The sequence below is a fragment of the Terrapene carolina genome, unplaced genomic scaffold, assembly GCF_002925995.2.
Source record: "Terrapene carolina triunguis isolate 2854851 unplaced genomic scaffold, T_m_triunguis-2.0 Scaffold189, whole genome shotgun sequence".
Taxonomy (NCBI): Eukaryota; Metazoa; Chordata; order Testudines; family Emydidae; genus Terrapene; species Terrapene triunguis.
The window spans coordinates 15,244,457-15,258,421 of NW_020664540.1; the positions used below are offsets into that span (position 1 = coordinate 15,244,457).

The following is a 13,965-nucleotide window of genomic DNA, read 5'->3' on the forward strand; positions in this document are numbered from 1 at the left end:
CCCTCCCTCCCCCCTTCTTTCTAGTCACTCTGAGGTCTTCTGCTCTCTTCCAGCACAATTCCATCAGGCCAATTGATTGGCCAAAGAGATGATCTATGGCAGAACTGAGACCTCCACTCAGAATAGATTCCAGTTGTGACGGGTTGGATCACAGAAACCCCCTTGGGAGCTGCCACCTGATGTGCCAAGACCACTCCTGCTTCTGTTTTCCCTGCCAGCTCAGAACTCCAGCACCCTGTCTTGCTGAATTAGACACTCCAGTCCACTTCAACACAGACCCAGGGTCTGAATCACTTGTCCCAATGCTGCAAGTTTACCCAAAAACAGCTCACAGGAGCGTGCTTGTCTTTAGCACTCAGCTGCTCAACTCCCAATGGGGTCTAAACCCAGATAAATCCGTTTTACCCTGCATAAAGCTTATGCAGGGCAAACTCATAAATTGTTCGCCCTCTATAACACTGATAGAGAGATATGCACAGCTGTTTGCTCCCCCAGGTATTAATACATACTCTGAGTAAATTACTAAATAAAAAGTGATTTTATTAAATACAGACAGTAGGATTTAAGTGGTTCAAAGTAGTAACAGACAGAACAAAGTAAGTCACAAGCAAAATAAAATAAAATGCGCAAATCTATGCCTAATCAAACTAAATACAGATAATCTCACCCTCAGAGATGCTTCAGTAAGTTTTTCTCAGACTGGACACCTTCCAGGCCTGGGCACAATTCTTTCCCCTGGTACAGCTTTTGTTCCAGCTTAGGTGTTATCTAGGGGATTCTCCATGATGGCTCCTCTCCATCTCTGTTCTCTTCCACCCCTTTATATATCTTTTGCATAAGGCGGGAATCCTTTGTCCCTCTGGGTTTCCACCCCCCCTCACTGGAAAAGCACCAGGTTAAAAATGGATTCCAGTTCAGGTGACATGATCACATGTCACTGCAAGACTTCATTACTTACTTGCCAGCACACACATATACAGGAAGACTCAAAGGTAAATACAGCCATCTGCAGACAATGGGAGTCATCAAGATTCCAAACCATCCTTAATGGCCCACACTCTACATAATTACAATAGGCCCTCAGAGTTATGTTTTATATTTCTAGTTTTAGATACAAGAGTGGTACATTTATACAAATCAGATTATCATACTCAGTAGATTATAAGCTTTGTAATGATACCTTACAAGAGACCTTTTGCATGAAGCATATCCCAGTTACATTATATCACTTATTACCGTATTTTCTCTAAATCTATCCCAGTTACATTATATTGACTTATTATTATATTTTTATAAAACCATGTAGACTGCACAACGTCACACCAGTGACCCGTTTTTTCCAAGCAGGGTATTCCCACAGAAAGATCCCTTTGATTGGACTACAAAATCATTTGTGCAATACATCTGTTTTGTTCTCTCTGTGGTGTATACACAAACAAAGACTTGATTTTGAATTGAAAGGCATCGTTGCATTGCAGGTCCATTTCTATAAGAATTGATATTGTAATGCAAAGGAGTTCCTTTGCATTGTCTCTGGATTCCATGATATATGGTAAAACACAATGCTAAAAACTGATGCTTGGATCCTAGTGTTGAAGCATTGTGCTGCTGAAGGTTTTCAAAAAGAGACTTAATGTAGAGCCTGGCTTAAAACCTGGAAATACATGAAGTATTGTAAAATATGGATAATAAAAATGGGCTATATCCATTTACATTTTCTTTTAGCAGACTAGTGAGATAATACACAGTTGCATCCCTAAGGAGAGCAGACTAGATTCAACAGGATTCCTCTGCTTTGCAACACTGTGTAAAAACTCAGAAGCTAGTTGCCAGTTAGTTCAGAGGATTGAACTGAAGGCAGCATGTTACGGCACAGAGGAAAAGCCAAGCCAAAAATAACAAGGCAGCATTGAGATTCCTTAAGACCAGTAGTTAAAGTAAAAAGAAAACATCGGAGTCAGAGAGAAACAGAAATGGCAAATGAGAAAAGACAGGTTCCAGACTACAGGGTTTAAGTGATGCAGTCTGGGCAGGGATTGCAGGCCAGTAAATGAGAATACAGTTGTGACCACTCCTGACATTTGGTAACTCTCATTAAGAAAGCCACTTTCATATGAGAGAACCCACCTTTAATCAGAGAGTAAAAGAGTTATAACTTGGAAAGGACTGAGACAGTGCTAACAGAAACCATTTTGCAGAAGCTGTTCCGTCTCTGAGCAGGAAACGCAAAGCCTGTCTAGCCACTAATACAGTGGCAGAGATCTAACCCAAGAAAGTACCAGGAGAAAAGAGAAGTTTTAGCCAGGATAGTAGAGGGCAGGTTTTAAAAGAAAAGTTGCAGTGGAGGAGTTAGACTGCGACCACGCCACCCGCTAATAGGCACGCCAAAGTTCCATCTTGTTTTAAATATCTGCCCCCACACTTCTACTAAAAGAACTCTGACTTAAAATTAACTTGTTCCTCAACCAGTCATTGTCAGAATACATACTTTATATTATCTGAATCTAGTTCTGAATGCTCTGAGCCATGGACTTTGTGGTGTGTTTGTATAGTGCCTTAAAATGGGCACTAATACACATTTCGGGTCCTCAGCTGTTGTAGAAGTAGAATTAATAAGTATTCTTACAAAGCTCCTCAAGGCAGGGTTCTTGTAACCTTACATGACTGTAAAGTACCAGGCATATTTCTGTCAGGTGTAACTTTCAGGTTGTCTTGCAGTCTAGTAAAATATCCTGTTATAACACAATATTTTCCTTGTTAATACTTTAAATGCCCCTCCCGTCTTTGACCAGCAATTGTGAAAAAGATTAAATAGTAATCTAGCCTTTGAAGTGGTGCCCACTCTTACTATTGATACTTACAGGAGTCTAAAAAAACAAAGTAGTTTTTTCCTCTCCTGTTGTTGTTCTAAGCTACAGTAGGAAATATTCCTGTTGTATATTCTCATTTCAAGGATGCATCTGCTGAGTACTTCCTTCATAGAATGTTATAAGCAAAAGCAGTGTGTATGGTTTATTTTGATATTCAGTAACTCCAATTATACAAACAGATGTCTAAATTAAACTAATTATAGTTGAATGCCACAACGATTCAAAGGGCATGAGACGCTGTACTTCACAAATAGAATCTGAATTCTTCTAACTTTCAACAACCTCAAGAAAATACTGATGGTGTTTTTATGACTTAAGGAAAAGGTATACATGAAACTATAAGTGACCTTTTACAGCTTTCTATGTACTTCTAGCCCCTTTGTTACCTGTAAATCTAGCCTTTCGTTTCATAACTATTGATTGCTTCAGTTATAGATTTATAAAAAAAAAAAAATTTATCCAGGGATCAAAAAATTACATTGGTTTGGTTCTTGCTATGTTAAGTCCAGAAACAGTGCCAAAATAGTATTGCGTTGTCTGAGGGACTAGTGACTGTTTTAAGGTCTGTGGCTATAACTTAACGTATAGAAACTAGGAAAACGAGAACTCTTGCCTTTCCAATGAAGTATAGCAATTACTTTCTCGTCTTGGTGATTCACAAGGTAACAGACTTGAAAATCATCCTGATTACAATGTTCCCTTTCCCCTCTTAGCTCTTGTCTGTTTTTTTGTGGCACCAAATATACTTAAATATAAGGCCTTGTCTATACATCAGCCGCTACAGTGACACAGCTATAGCGCTGCAGTGTAGACCCTTCCTACATCAGCTGAAGGGGTTAATCCATCTCTCAAGAGGCGGCATCTACACTGCGGGGGTTAAGTCAGCCTAACTATGGTGCACAGAGACCTAGCAACATAACTTGGTTGATCTAATTTTTAAGTATAGACTAGACCTTTGCGTGTCCACGTGGGCTGTTATATTGGGATAAATATAGTGGTTTAAATAACTTCCCACATAAACAAGTCCTTAACTGTTAGTACATAGAATGGGTTTTAGCTCCATCTGAAACCTTGTAATCCCAGCTTTGAAACTTTATTAAGCATTAACCTCTGTCCACAGGAGTATATATTGGCTGCTAAATTATGCTGTAATTGAAGTGGGAGTAAAAAACACAACACTTGAGCATGTGCTCGTTTTAAATGTAAACTGAAAGGAAAGTTAACGTTTATTCCTATGTTGAGGTTCTTTCTTCTAGTGATGTCTGAGAGTATTTGAATCCCATGCTAGTGCTGACACCATAAGTAGTTCTTGTTTACACATCCAAGAAGAGTCCCAATCATAACAGTCCAGTTAACTGGAGAAAATATTTGACTTGTTTATCTGAAGTCCAGTATCTTTTCAAGTAGCTTAACTGGAAAATTGTATTTCCTCTTGGAAATAGAAACTGGAACGCCTTTCTCTTCCCTGCCTTCAATGGGACTCCACAGGGAAATAAGGTCCAGGTTGCAGATTCCTTCTCAGGATCAGTACCTGCGAGAGGGAACCACAGCATTGGTACACATGCTAACTTACGGAAATAGCAAAAATATTTTAATACAGGGAGGTACTCTAAGGTCAAATATTTCATAACCTGCCAGGGTTAGAAATATTTTTGTTGACAAATAGCAATGTTTTCAGGTCCAGTGCTCAGTGGGGCTGACAGGGAAGAGAGGACTTCAGTCCCTCGTTTCCTGTGTTTCTTCACTTTGAATAATTTCCAGTTACCGTATTGCTGATGGCTAATATCACAGACTGAAAGTGCAGGCGAGGTGTTACTCCAGTACTTGTGCTGTACTAGATCTAAACTGGTCAGCAAAAGATCGAAAAGAATGTCCTTTGTGTGCCAGTGTTGATCTGTGGGTGAACTGTCAGAAGGAAAGCATGTTCATAATTTCCCCTGATAGCAGAAGTGGAAGGATGAGTACAAAGGAGAAGCTGCATGTGTGATATCTGTTTATAACAGATGGTTAGGCAGAGAAAGAGTAATGGTGAAGTTTCGTCTGGCTTCAATACTGCTTTTTGGATGAGCTAGCATAGATCGTTTTCTTTTAGTGGTATTCTTTGGATGATACCGGTAGTTCCAGCTCTCTCTCTCTCATACACTCGCACACGTTTTTATTTCAGAAGAGCCAGAGCTGAGGAAGTATCTATTCCAACATCTGTGGAGACATTAGTACTGTGGTAGAATCAATTGTTTAACTTCTGAGAGAGGAAAAAATCTAAACTCCTCTATATGGTTCAGTGAGAAAATATAGCATTAATAGGACATTTATCAGCTAGTTGGGAATGCTGGAATCAAGTAAAATGTATTTTATTATGGCATTTGAAAGTACAGTAAAAGTTGTTTGATCAGGCATGTTGGAGGAAGGGGGGTGCCAGTAAGTAAAAGAATGCCGGTTAAGTAAGAGGGAGTGGGTGTGGAGCTGGGGGTTGGGGTGCAGGAGAGGGTGTGGAGCGTGGGCTCTGGGAGAGAGTTTGTGTGCGGGAGGGGGTTCAGGGCAGCAGGCTAGGGCGCCCGGAAGGGGGTATGGCGTGCTGGATCTAGGCGGGCGCTCACCTCTGGCAGCTCCCCGCAAGTGGCGACACGTTCTGGGCTCCAGCTGCTCCTAGGTGGAGGCGCAGCAGGCAGCTCTGCACGCTGCCTGTGCCCACAGGTGCCGCCCCCGCAGCTCCCATTGGCCGCGGTTCCCAGGCACTGGGGGCGGAGGTGGGGAAGCAGCACACAGAGCTGCCTGCCATGCCTCCACCTAGGAACAGCCGGAGCCTGGGACAGGTCGCCGCTTGCAGGGAGCCGGCCGAGGTGATTGGCCCCCAGATCCGGCACTCCTCACCCCCTCCCGCACCTAAACGCCCACCCAGAGCCCACACCCCAACCCCCTGCTGTCCCCGCACCAACCCGTCTATAAACCAGCATTTCAACGAAGATCAGAAATGCCGGTTTATAGAGCTTTCCAGTTGATGAAGTGCCAGATAAAACAGCTTTTACTGTATTGAATTAGGGATTTCTCTACAGCTAGAGGAGTATCTAACTGGGAATGTAAATGTAACTGCAGTTCAGGAAAATAAATTTATATTTCAAGTATCAGGGGGTAGCCGTGTTAGTCTGTATCGTATCTACAAAAACAACAAGGAGTCTGGTGGCACCTTAAAGACTAACAGATTTATTTGGACACAAGCTTTCATGGGTAAAAACCTCACTTCTTCGGAGGTTCTATGCATCCGAAGAAGTGAGGTTTTTACCCACCAAAGCTAATGCCCAAATAAATCTGTTAGTCTTTAAGGTGCCACCAGACTCCTTGTTGTTTTTATATTTCAAGGATATATGAAGAAGAGTTTAAATTGTGCCAACATTATACTGGGTATCAAGCGTCTAAGGAATGAAACTTAATGATCTGTGAACATTTTGGTTAGGTCACCATGTGTTTTACATTTTCAGCCATGTTTTTATCTCTGCTGGAGGTTTTCTCATTTCAACTGTACTTTGACTGACATGGAGTCCTCCCTAAAGTTCCACAATACATAATGAGAAGGAAAAGATATAAAAATTGAAATGACATTTTTATTGTGTTTATTAGTACTTGGTGCACTAATTTCTATAATGCATGTAAGTGTTATATTTGTATATTTAAAAAGTAATGATTTTAAAATGTTATTGAATTATCTTTTGTGGTTATGTAAGCATATGGTATAATGATCGTTGTTCCATTGTCTTATTTTAACTTCTACATCTCTTCCCTTCCTTCTGTTTCTGTGACTGCCTGTGTAGGTAAATTAGGAAGGCTTGTGTGCTGCTGAATAGGTTTTGAAGGTCCCATTTACACTAGAAAAATACTGTACCTGTATTTAGTAGGTATATAGGGTAGATGTAACTGTAATGTATTACTAACATAAATTGTAGTTTAAATATGCTCAGGCATTTAAAATCCCATGTCTGCCAGCCCTGCTCAGGAATTCAACATGTTAGTAATACGATTGCAGTGTCATCCCTATTAAATACATGACATACTTTTCTAAGGTAAACGGAGCCAGTAAGTCTTAACTGAGTTTCGTGGAGGCAAGTCAGCTGGACATTGAGCTCCAAACATACTTTTAGTAAATATAGATAAAACTGCTGTGACATTCGTCCAGTGCATTGTGGGTAAAATCAAGAGTACCTGATAGCAAAAGTTCAGGTTATGTTATGGAAACCAAACACTGCTTCGCTTTTTCTTTTTTCAGGAAGTGAGACCTGACTTACAAAAGGATTATTGCTCTTCTTCTTGTTGTTGGTCAATCCATACATATAATGTTCTAATTAACCAATAATTAGTGATTTATTTGACCAGTTCTAATTTGAAATATGTAGAGAAAAACAATGTGTGAATACAGACGTTGTAAATCTGCTGCAGCCTTATTCTTGAGTTATAATTCATTCAGAACATGACCATCTTTTACTGCTTTCCTGAGGAAAGTAATTACAACTTTTTTTTTTTTTTTTGGTAAGTCAGTCAACCAATTTCAAGCATTGTTGTCAGCTTGGCTGAATTCTCTTATGTTTTTTTCAGGCATTGGCAGGATTCCTGCTACGTCACTAGGAAATTTAACAAATCACAGTTCTGAAGATTTACCTCTTCTTCCTGGCTGGTCAGTGGACTGGACTATTAGAGGAAGGAAATACTACATTGATCATAACACTAATACGACTCATTGGAGCCATCCACTGGAGCGTGAGGGGCTGCCTCCTGGATGGGAAAGAGTTGAGTCAGCAGAATTTGGAGTGTATTATGTAGATCACATCAATAAAAGAGCTCAGTACAAGCATCCCTGTGCTCCCAGGTAGGCGATCAATGTTAGTTTTGTTGCAGACTATATTCTGATCCAATTTAGCGTAGGAAAATCGAGCTTTTCTGTTTTAGCACATCACTGATCTGTTATATATTATTTTTATACATGAAACTTTACTGGTTTCTGTCCAAGTTGCTTTAATTGTAAAGGGAGATAACCTTAAGGCTTCTGTTTCCTGAGCTGTGTTAATTTTCATGTAAGTTCAGAGCACAGAATATTGCTACCAACTAATCAAGAACAATGCATCATTGTACTTTACTATTAATATTCATTAAGATTGACAGAATACTTCAGGAGGAGAAAAATGTTACAGGTCGAGAGGAAGCTGTTAAATCTTACCTTCCAGCAAGCTGTCCTCACAAATAACCTGTAATAGTAATCCTGATGAAGAGGCACTTTGCCATTTTAAACATGGGCTAGTTCTGCTCTAAAATGAAAGTCCCTGTTTCATCTACACACAATATAAATGTTGATAACTTTTTGTTAGTATACTCAACACGCTTGTCCCTGCTGTACTATTTTTCTTATTTCTCAATATGGAACAATAGATAACATGGTGGAATAGCTTGTACCAAATGTAACTAGAACACATTTGTTCTAAATCCAGTGAATTTTGGGTTGATCAGCTAAATGATACTTGCCTATTTTATCTGTTAAAATTGGTTTTTAATTTTTGGTCAGACCATGTTAGTAAAAAGGCAGTGGGGTAACAGGTGAAATGGTCCGATATGAGTTTGTACAATGTGATAAATGCAGCAGTGTTTACATTTGTGTTTAGAATAAAATAAAGACCATGGCACAATTATTAAAAATGACTGCAGAAAGTCTCCTTACTCCCAGTAAAGAGTATTTAAAATTAAATACTGGAGCATTTAAAATTAAATGCAACCTACCTGTATGCTGTGATGCCATCAGTCTGCATACATGACTCCTGTTGTTGTAAGTGGCTGGATTGATCAGTAGTTTTTATTAAGATTTTAACATTTTGGTCAAAATTAACGTTTCAATTATGCTAGTATATTTAATTTGCTGCTTTTGGAGGTTAATGAATTGATACATTTTAGATTTATATCTCTGTTCTTTGTACAGCGTTCCTCGTTATGATCAACCTCCACCAGTGACTTATCAACCACAGCAAGCTGAGAGAAGCCAGCCCCTTCTAGTGCCTGCAAATCCATACCACACTGCAGAGATTCCTGACTGGCTACAGGTCTATGCCAGGGCTCCTGTAAAGTGAGTAGCTTTTTTCATTCCTCTCAAAATGACTTACTTCTGTCTTTTAAAAAAAAATGTATTTTTCTTTATAGCTGTATTTCAACAACTAGAAAAGAAAAATACCTTTTTTGCATTATGTAAATTAATTTGTTTCGTTGCATAGGCACTATTATTGGCAGTAGAATTAAATGTAGAAAGTTATAGCAGATATTTTCAGTTATTCAGAACACAAGTGCAGCCATATGCAAAAGTTGTGGGGACCAGGTACAAGGATGCTTGAGACCAGTAACTGCATCGTTGGGACATCAACAGTATATTAAAAAAGATGGGGTTAGAATATGTCCCCTTCATTCTTCTCCCAAACCCCCCCAGTGTCTGATAGAGGTTTAACATCAGGCTTTCTGCAGCGAAATCAGAATTGGTGTCAGGATAACATATTTGGTCGGATGTGGAGAGACTTATTTCACAGTAAGCGGTTACTGATCTTTGGGTGTCACACTAGTGGTATTAAATCTAGTCTCGGGAGGTTTGTTTTGCCTTAGGTAGAGGATAAGTGCTGTGACAGTAATAGGCATAGGAAGGAGGCACGGTTGTGGATAAAACATGCGCCCAAGCAACAAACCCAGTTTAGTCTTGCGGCGTAGTGTATTTTAAATATAAACATACAGCGCTGGAGTAACATTGCAGGTCTGATGCAATCCACACTGGTATGGCTGCTGCTGCTCTACCTTGTGCTGAGTGTGTGTAGTTTATGCAGCTCTTGTGAACCTCAGAAATCTCCGACTGCTGATCCTCAGGTGCCTGAGGGGAGGATTCTCTTTCCTCCACCCTCTAACAGACCAAATTTATCCATTAGGTCGGGCTGGACCCATAGTAATGACCTTCTACCAGCAGAGCAAGATGGGGAATTCAAGAAATATTGTGCCTATCTTTTGGGAGAGGGTCAGTTGCAGCTTGAAGAATCCAGTTCATTCCTTTCCCCACCAAATAGAACAGTTTTTCTCTGTTCTGAGTTTGGGTTTTTAACTTTTATTTATTTGTAAATTAGCAGGAATTTCCTATACCGTTTTTCTCTAGGAAAAGTCTGTTTGTTTTTCCCTTTCCACTATAAGGAGCTGTCAAATGGAATTAAACCGCTGAAACAAAATACGAAGGGTTGGTCGAGACACCCATGACTGGCCTGTGCTGGCTGACTCAGGCTCACAGGGCTGTGGTGGCAGGGCTGTTTAATTGCAGCGTAGACTTCTGGGCTTGGGCTGCAGCGTGGACTCTAGGAACCTGTGAGGCGGGAGGGTCTTAGAGCCCAGGCTCCAGCCCATGCCCGGAAGTCCACTGTAATTAAACAGTCCTGCAGCTCAAGCCTTGTAAGTGTGGGCCAGCCATGAGTGATTAATTGTAGTGCAGACATTCCCAAAGGTTTGTTCATAACCAACATGTGCAACTCACTCCATGGGAGTGTGACTGTTGCCTCCTGGGTTTCCAGGGTCTCCAGAGGGCAAGGAAGCAATAGTCCTGTAGTTGTTTAGTCACACAGTATGTGAAATGGCATATAAGAACACTGGGCTGATGTGTTTCACAATTTTTAAAGGAAGATCCATCTGTGCAGAAAAATGTTGCCAAGTGCTCCTTACTGTTCACGTCAACATGTCGAATAATATGCTAGAGAGCCCAGAGTGTGTTAGTCTTAATGTGTTTGAGTCCAAGAACACTGCAGTTCCTTATGCTGGCTTTAGGAAATATTATTACATTCAATCTTTTCTAGCCTATTAACTACTTTTTAATTTCTTAAAGTGCTGGAAACGAACCTATACAAATTTCACAACAAAATTAAGAATTTTGCATTTAGACTGTTGACAACTACGTCCCTGCTCAAAAATCTTCATTACTAAATAAAATAGAAAAAATGTATAACTATATTTTTTGAAGAAATTATGCTATTTTAGGAGCCAAGAGTCTGTCCCATAAGAATACATTTTTTGACTCGATTCAGAGAAACAAATGAAATGTACTGACCCGACTCACCAGGGAGCAATAATACCACCACCAAGAAAAGCAATTGAGAACCTAGGGATTGTGGCTTTAATATTTTGCAATATGAAATCAATTTTTGGACAAATTAATAGAATTGTAGCAATGACTGCAGTTGCAGATTCATCGATTTTTGGATGATCTTCGGCGGCTTCCATATGCAGGTTCTTTTTAAAGAAGCTTCTGGTAATTTAATGTAATGGGTTTTATAGCTACATGTGGCTACTGGGCATGCCAGGAGCCTGTAAAGATTTAAATTGGAATAAATTCCAATGATATTTTTATGCACCAAGGGTGTGTTCAGTTCCAGCAACCTGTTGGAAAGGATTGTTTCCTATGAGCACTCTTAGTTGCTGTCATTAACTGTGTTCTGTTAATTAGATGTTTGGAGTATCTAGTCAATGTCTACTTTCAAACTGTTTCAGTGTTAGGTGGGTTCTTGTCAGTGCACTTGTGGAAACCTGGGAATAGACAATCTCAGATTCGTGGGAATGTCTGTAAATCCTATATGATGAGACAAAATTAGAGCATGTTAAATTAGTCCAAAGAATTAAAATGTGGTTCACATAGTTGAGAAGAAATAATGAATTCATATATAAACACAATATCCAGTCAATTTTTTGGTTTTTCCATCTTAGAGTAGATCTGATAGCAATATTGCTAAGCACTTTATATGTTCAGAGCACTTCACAATCATTGAATCCTTATAAATACCTCTCTGAGGAAGACAATTGTGTATTATCCCCCAGGTTACAGATAGAGAAACTGAGAGAGAGAAAGCATAGACACCGCTGTATGTTTGTTCTCTCAAGCCCTAAACCAATAGAGGTATTGTTTGACAGTGGGGTAGAGAGTTAAAAATATTATGTAGAATCTCTAGAATATGATTTACTAGATTTTAATTGACAAACTACATGACAGCTTTTCTTTAACAGGACCTTAAGTTTTAATGCCAGCTGCAATTCACAGTCCATCTGAGACTTGGAGCAATTGCTTTCTCTTTCTCAGTTTCACAGTTTAACAGTAGCTTAATCATCTGGAATGTTAAATCCAGTGTGAATGCAATAACAATGATAGATTGGAGTCAAAACTTTTCATTCCATATGCCACCCACAATATCATGTAACAAATTAAATATTGATAAAGCAGATATCAGATTTTTTAAGTTAGCTCCCCTTGTTTAAAATTAAGTATTGCCAAGAAATTCAGGAAGTTTGCCTTGCTAAATGCCTGAGAGTCCTGAACTAGAATCTCCTCCTGCCACATACTAAAGGCCAGAAATACGTTTCAATGTATTTGCTATATGTGGTAGGTAGGGATCTTTTTCAGCATGTGGAATCTCACAAGGATCATCCTTGAAATGAAAAAGAATAGCCTAAATGGGTAGGAAGTGTCTTCCAGGCATCTGATCCAAATGACATTGGAATAGCATTTTTCATCCACCTAAAGAGAAGAATCTTTTATGATATATGATTGTCTTCAGTTTATTAAAGGCTATTAAAATGTGCAAGAGAAACAAATTACACACTGATGGAGGTGGTTATGGGGAATCAAAAAGCCAGAGTTAAGAGGACAGAGCAAGATATCCTTTGCATATAGTCACCTTTTGGACTGGCCAACCATTTAGATTTTTTTAGGACAGTTCCATGCTTATATTACATCAGCCAGTCTACGTGCAGTGGAGCTGATGGTGGTAAATTACTGTTGTTCAGATTGCTTCTGTAGATGTTTGAAGTGTTGCCAGATACACTAAGAGCCTCTTACCCATTGCTTAAAAAGCCAGAAATAGAAGGCATTGTTTGGATGCTCAGTGTAATCAACTTATCTGGAAAACTGGGTGTACTTCAAGTAAACCCTCATTCCCATTCTTATCGGTGGCTCAATGACTCTTTAATCAGACCCCTGACCTTCTACCCAGCGCTTCTGTTGGGAGCTGACATTTGAAGCCACAGCACCAAAAAACAATGAGCAGCCCTAACTTGCTGATTCATTTCTGGCAGGCTGCCAGAAGATGTACAATTATAGAAACCCACGATCCTGCTTTAAAAAATAAAATAAAAGCTATGAAGTGACAGAACAACTCTGGACACAGCTTTACTGTGTGTGTGTTACATGCAGCTTTGTTCCCCACTGTTGCCAAGTAAATACGAAACAGTGTTTCCCCCATTGAGAGCCAAATTTAGCTGCCTGCTGCTAATCCTAAATATTGTTCATTGATGAGTGTCTGACAACATTGGGCGAGGGATCATGGAGACCCTGCTCCACCTTCGCACCGTTCACCAGAGACAGAAAAGGGGAGCATTGCCTTATCTATAATTAGCACTGACTCGGGAGTAACCAGGTGCCTGTTAATAATAATAATAATAAATAAAAATGCTGACTTGTTTGGCATCAGCACATAAAGCTCTGGAAGTGGATAACTTGCCTTGTTGTTGTTGAATTACCATCGTGCTTAGGAGCCCTATCATACACTAGGGACCCCATAACTCTTTCCAAAAAATAAATTCCCCTAATCAGTGGTTAATAACTAAAGCTGGTTTTCTCATAGTACATTGCTTTGGAAAATAATGGGTTTGGCAATGTAAATATGTCAAGTCATGGAATAAGATTAAATGTAATGAAAAGTCCGGATCTGAGTTTAAACCCTTTATATTTCAAACTGGGTTTCTTTGGATGCCAGCTGCACCCCTGAGTCCTCCCACTTTGCAGTGCACATGGAGCCCTTCTGGCCATCTGCCCTTTTTAATAATTATTAAAATATTAATGTTTTTATTTATAATTGCAGGGGGCAGTTTACTGCGATATCCTTTCTTCTTCCTGGTCTCCTGGCTTGCAGCATCTTAAAGTAGACACTGTATTACTTCCACTGCCTATATGCATCCATTTCCTTGTCTAGTTTATTCAGACCTAGATGATTATCTCATTTTATTCATTTTTGTTTTACTGATAGCTATAGCAAGTAGGTGCACATTTACACTTGAGAGAATA

General features: G+C 39.6%; 1 protein-coding gene across 2 annotated transcripts in view; it reads left to right on the plus strand.

The window, feature by feature from the left end:
• The window catches only part of SAV1 (salvador family WW domain containing protein 1), a 35,658-nt gene that overhangs the window by 11,835 nt on the left and 9,858 nt on the right, over positions 1–13,965 (plus strand). For both annotated transcript variants that reach the window (XM_026654256.2, XM_026654257.2), the window contains exons 3-4: positions 7,455–7,725; positions 8,824–8,967. In XM_026654256.2, coding sequence (XP_026510041.1) covers positions 7,455–7,725; positions 8,824–8,967 — 415 coding nt within the window. The remainder of the gene's footprint in view (positions 1–7,454; positions 7,726–8,823; positions 8,968–13,965) is intronic.